The sequence below is a fragment of the Lynx rufus genome, unplaced genomic scaffold (genome assembly GCF_022079265.1).
Source record: "Lynx rufus isolate CCGP_SWC_20201006 ecotype Redwood Valley unplaced genomic scaffold, mLynRuf1.p SCAF_9, whole genome shotgun sequence".
Classification (NCBI taxonomy): domain Eukaryota; kingdom Metazoa; phylum Chordata; class Mammalia; order Carnivora; family Felidae; genus Lynx; species Lynx rufus.
Genome location: NW_025814897.1, coordinates 60,570,526 through 60,574,135, shown reverse-complemented (window position 1 = coordinate 60,574,135; position 3,610 = coordinate 60,570,526). Strand labels below are relative to the sequence as shown.

The following is a 3,610-nucleotide window of genomic DNA, read 5'->3' as shown; positions in this document are numbered from 1 at the left end:
CCAATACTTGGAGATGTCTATTACACAGATGACATACTACCATTGCTTTGGTCCCCAATGAAAGAAATTAAGTGGTAAAGATAATAGTATCTTGATTTCTATCCCCATCAGTAGTTACTAACAAGTGATCTGTATACCACACAGATCACACAAAATTCTCTTGAGAAATGAAGATTCTACCAGCACCAATTCCAGTTATGATTAATATTTTCCTTTAAAATGCAAATAAGGCCTGTTAACTTTTGTGATCTCCTTTGATTCCATAACTTCTTTTTGAATTAGAAGAGGCAGAAATTATTGCACTACATTTTAAAAGATAAGCTAAGGTAGAAGTTAAAAACTTATCCACTGCTTACTCTATGTCATGCATATCAAGATCCTGTTTATATTTTTAGTTCTATCACAGCCCTATGATAAAGGTATAATCAGGGAATTTAGAGATTGTGGTGCCCATCCCTTTATGAAACTATGTATTTAATTTTTTTCCAGCTTTATTGTGGTATAAGTGACATAAAAACTGCATACACTTAAGATGTACACTTAAATATATATGCATATTTTGTAAAATGATTACCACAATGAAGCCAATTGACAGATTCCTTGCCTCACATAGTTACCTTTTGTATATGTATAGTGAGAACACTTAACATCAACTCTCAGTATATATTAACTATAGTCATCATACTGTACATTAGATCCTCAGAACTTATAACTGAAAGTTTGTAACCTTCAACCAATACCTATTTCCCCCACCCCTGTGCCCCTGGAAACCACCATTCTACTCTCTGCTTCTGGAAGTTTGAGGTTTTTAGATCCCACCTGTAAGAGAGCACACAGTCTTTGTTTTTCTGTATCTGGCTTATTTCACTTGGTATAGTGTCCTCCAGGTTCATCCATGTTATCACAAATAGCAGGCTTTTCTTTTTATGGTTGAATAATATTCCATTGTATATATGTACCACATTTTTTTCATCCAGATTTATTAAGGTATAATTGACATATAACATTTTGTAAGTTTAAGGTATACAACATAATGATTTGACACATTTATATTGCAAAATGATTACCACACAATAAAGTTTGTTAACCCATCCACCACCTCATGTAGTTAAATTTTTCTCTGTGTGTGGTAGGAACTGTTAAGATATACTCTCTTAGAGACTTTCAAATATGCAATACAGTATTAACTGTAGTCATCATGTTGTACATTACACTCCTAGAACTGATTCATTGTATAAGTGGAAGTTGTACACTTTGACAACCTTCACCCCTTTCTCCCATCCCCCACTACTCATCTCTAGCAACCATCAAACTGTTCTGTTTCTATGAGTTCAGTTTTAGATTCCACATACAAGTGAGCTCATATAGTATTTGTCTTTCTCTGTCTGACTTATTTTACTTAGTTTAATGTACTCAGGATTCATCCATGTTGTCACAGATGGCAGGATTTCCTTTTTATGACTGAATAGTATTCCAGTGTGTGTGTGTGTGTGTGTGTGTGTGTGTGTGTGTGTGCGCGCACGCCACATTTTTTTTCTCATCTGTCAGTGGACACATAGGTTGTTTCCATATCTTGTCTATTATAAATAATGCTGCCATGAACATGAGGGGGTACAGACATCTCTTCAAGATAGTGATTTCATTTCCTTCATATATATATACACCCAGAAGTGGAATTTCTGGACAATATGGCAGTTCTAGTTTTCAGTTTTTGAGGAACCTCCACACTATTTTCCTTAATAGCTCTACCAATTTACATTCCTACCAACAGCGCACAAGGGTTCCCTTTTCTCCACATCCTCATCAACATATATTATCTCTTTTTGATAATAGCTATGCTAAAAGGTGTGAGGTGAAGTTTCATTGTGGCTTTGATTTGCATTTCCCTGATAATTAGTGACGTTGAGAACTTTTTCACGTACCTGTTGGCCATTTGTATGTCTTCTCTGGAAAAAAAAAAGTTTATTCAGGTCCTTTTCCCATATTTAAGTCAGGTTATTTGTTCCTTTACTATTGAGTTTTGTTATTGAGTTATATGGATTTCTTATATATTTTGGCTATTTACCCTTTATCAGATAATGATTTGCAAATATTTTCTCCCATTCCATATGTTGCCTATTTGTTCTGTTGAGTGCTTTCTTTGCTGTGCAGAAGCTTTTTGGTTTGATGTAGTCCCGCTTGTTTATTTTGCTTTTATTGCCTGTACTTTTGATATCATATCCAAAAAACCTCATGCTCTTTTCTAAACACTACCTTATAAAGGCAACATGACAATCTATCTTTCAAAGTCATGATAAATCCATTTGTTCACAGTCAGTAGAACCCTTAGTTAATAAGTTTCTACAACATAGGAAAACAAAATGTGAGACACCATAGTGGTGAACATACCACCAGATCAGTCACACAGACTCAACATGTTTCTACTGTGAAGACAGAGTACTGACCACACAGTCTCGAATCTGCCTGGTCTTGACCCCATAAATGATAGGGTTCAGCATGGGAGGGGCTAATGTGCAGATATTGGCCAGCAGAATGTGAGTATGGAGGGGAACATGATGCCCAAACCGCTGGGTAATTACAGTAAAAATGCCAGGCAAATAGAACATGGAAATGACCCCAAGGTGGGAGCCACATGTGCCTAGAGCCTTTTGCCGAGCTCCTTGGGAAGGGAGGTGGAAGACTGCATTGAGGATGAGGGTATACGAAACCAAGATGAGCAAGGCATCTGGCATTACAGTAGAGAGAAGAACAGACAAGCCATACCAGACATTGACACGAATATCAGCACAAGCAAACTTGGCAACAGCCATGTGCTCACAGTAGGTATGTGGTAACACATTGCTATGGCAGAAAGGCAGTCTCTTCACCAGGAACACATCTGGGAGTATCACAGAGAAGCTTCTCAGGACCACAGCCAGACCAACCTTTATGATTACTGCATGACTGAGCAGTGTAGTATATCGCAGTGGGTCACAGATGGCCACATAGCGGTCAAATGCCATGGCCAACAGAATCCCTGATTCAGCAATGAAGGTGGCATGGATGAAGAAGATTTGAGTGACACAGCCATCAAGGGAGATCTCCCCAGCATGAAACCAGAATATGGCCAGGGCTTTGGGCACAGTGGTAGTGGACAGGATGAGGTCAGCCACAGCTAGCATGCAGAGAAAGAAGTACATGGGTTCATGGAGGCTGCGTTCAGTAATGATGATGAAGACAAGGAGGCTATTCCCAAGGACAGCAACCAGGTAGGAAATAAAGAAGGGAAGAGAAATCCATATGTGCTGGTCTTCCAGGCCAGGGATGCCCCGCAGAATGAAAAGTGAGTGGCTGGCACCAGTGTGGTTAGGGGTTGCCATTCCCAGGACAAGTCACCTAGATGTTGGTGTATAAGATTTGCAGTCACTTCTATCTTGCCAAAAAAGGTGAAAAGGGTTGAAATAAGGGAGGTAGGAATAGATCATTTGTCACTGGATGAGCAGTGGAAAGGATCCTGGTCAGAAAGTCAGGAAACATGGGTTAAAACTCTTTGACATTCTATTTACTATTTGATCTCAGTAAAATACGTCCCTGCTCTGGATCTCTCTCTTATCACCTTAAATCTAATGTT

The 3,610-nt window shown here is 38.8% G+C and overlaps 1 protein-coding gene across 1 annotated transcript; it reads right to left on the bottom strand.

Moving 5' to 3' along the window:
• Positions 1-2,420: 2,420 nt before the first annotated feature.
• On the bottom strand, positions 2,421-3,359 carry LOC124505716 (olfactory receptor 52B4-like). The gene has a single exon (XM_047071726.1). It carries the CDS (start codon positions 3,357-3,359, stop codon positions 2,421-2,423), a length of 939 nt encoding a protein of 312 aa, XP_046927682.1.
• Positions 3,360-3,610: the final 251 nt, after the last annotated feature.

Excerpts from the sequence above, each read along its gene's own strand:
- LOC124505716 (XM_047071726.1), bottom strand. The coding sequence starts at position 3,359 with ATGGCAACCCCTAACCACACTGGTGCCAGCCACTCACTTTTCATTCTG.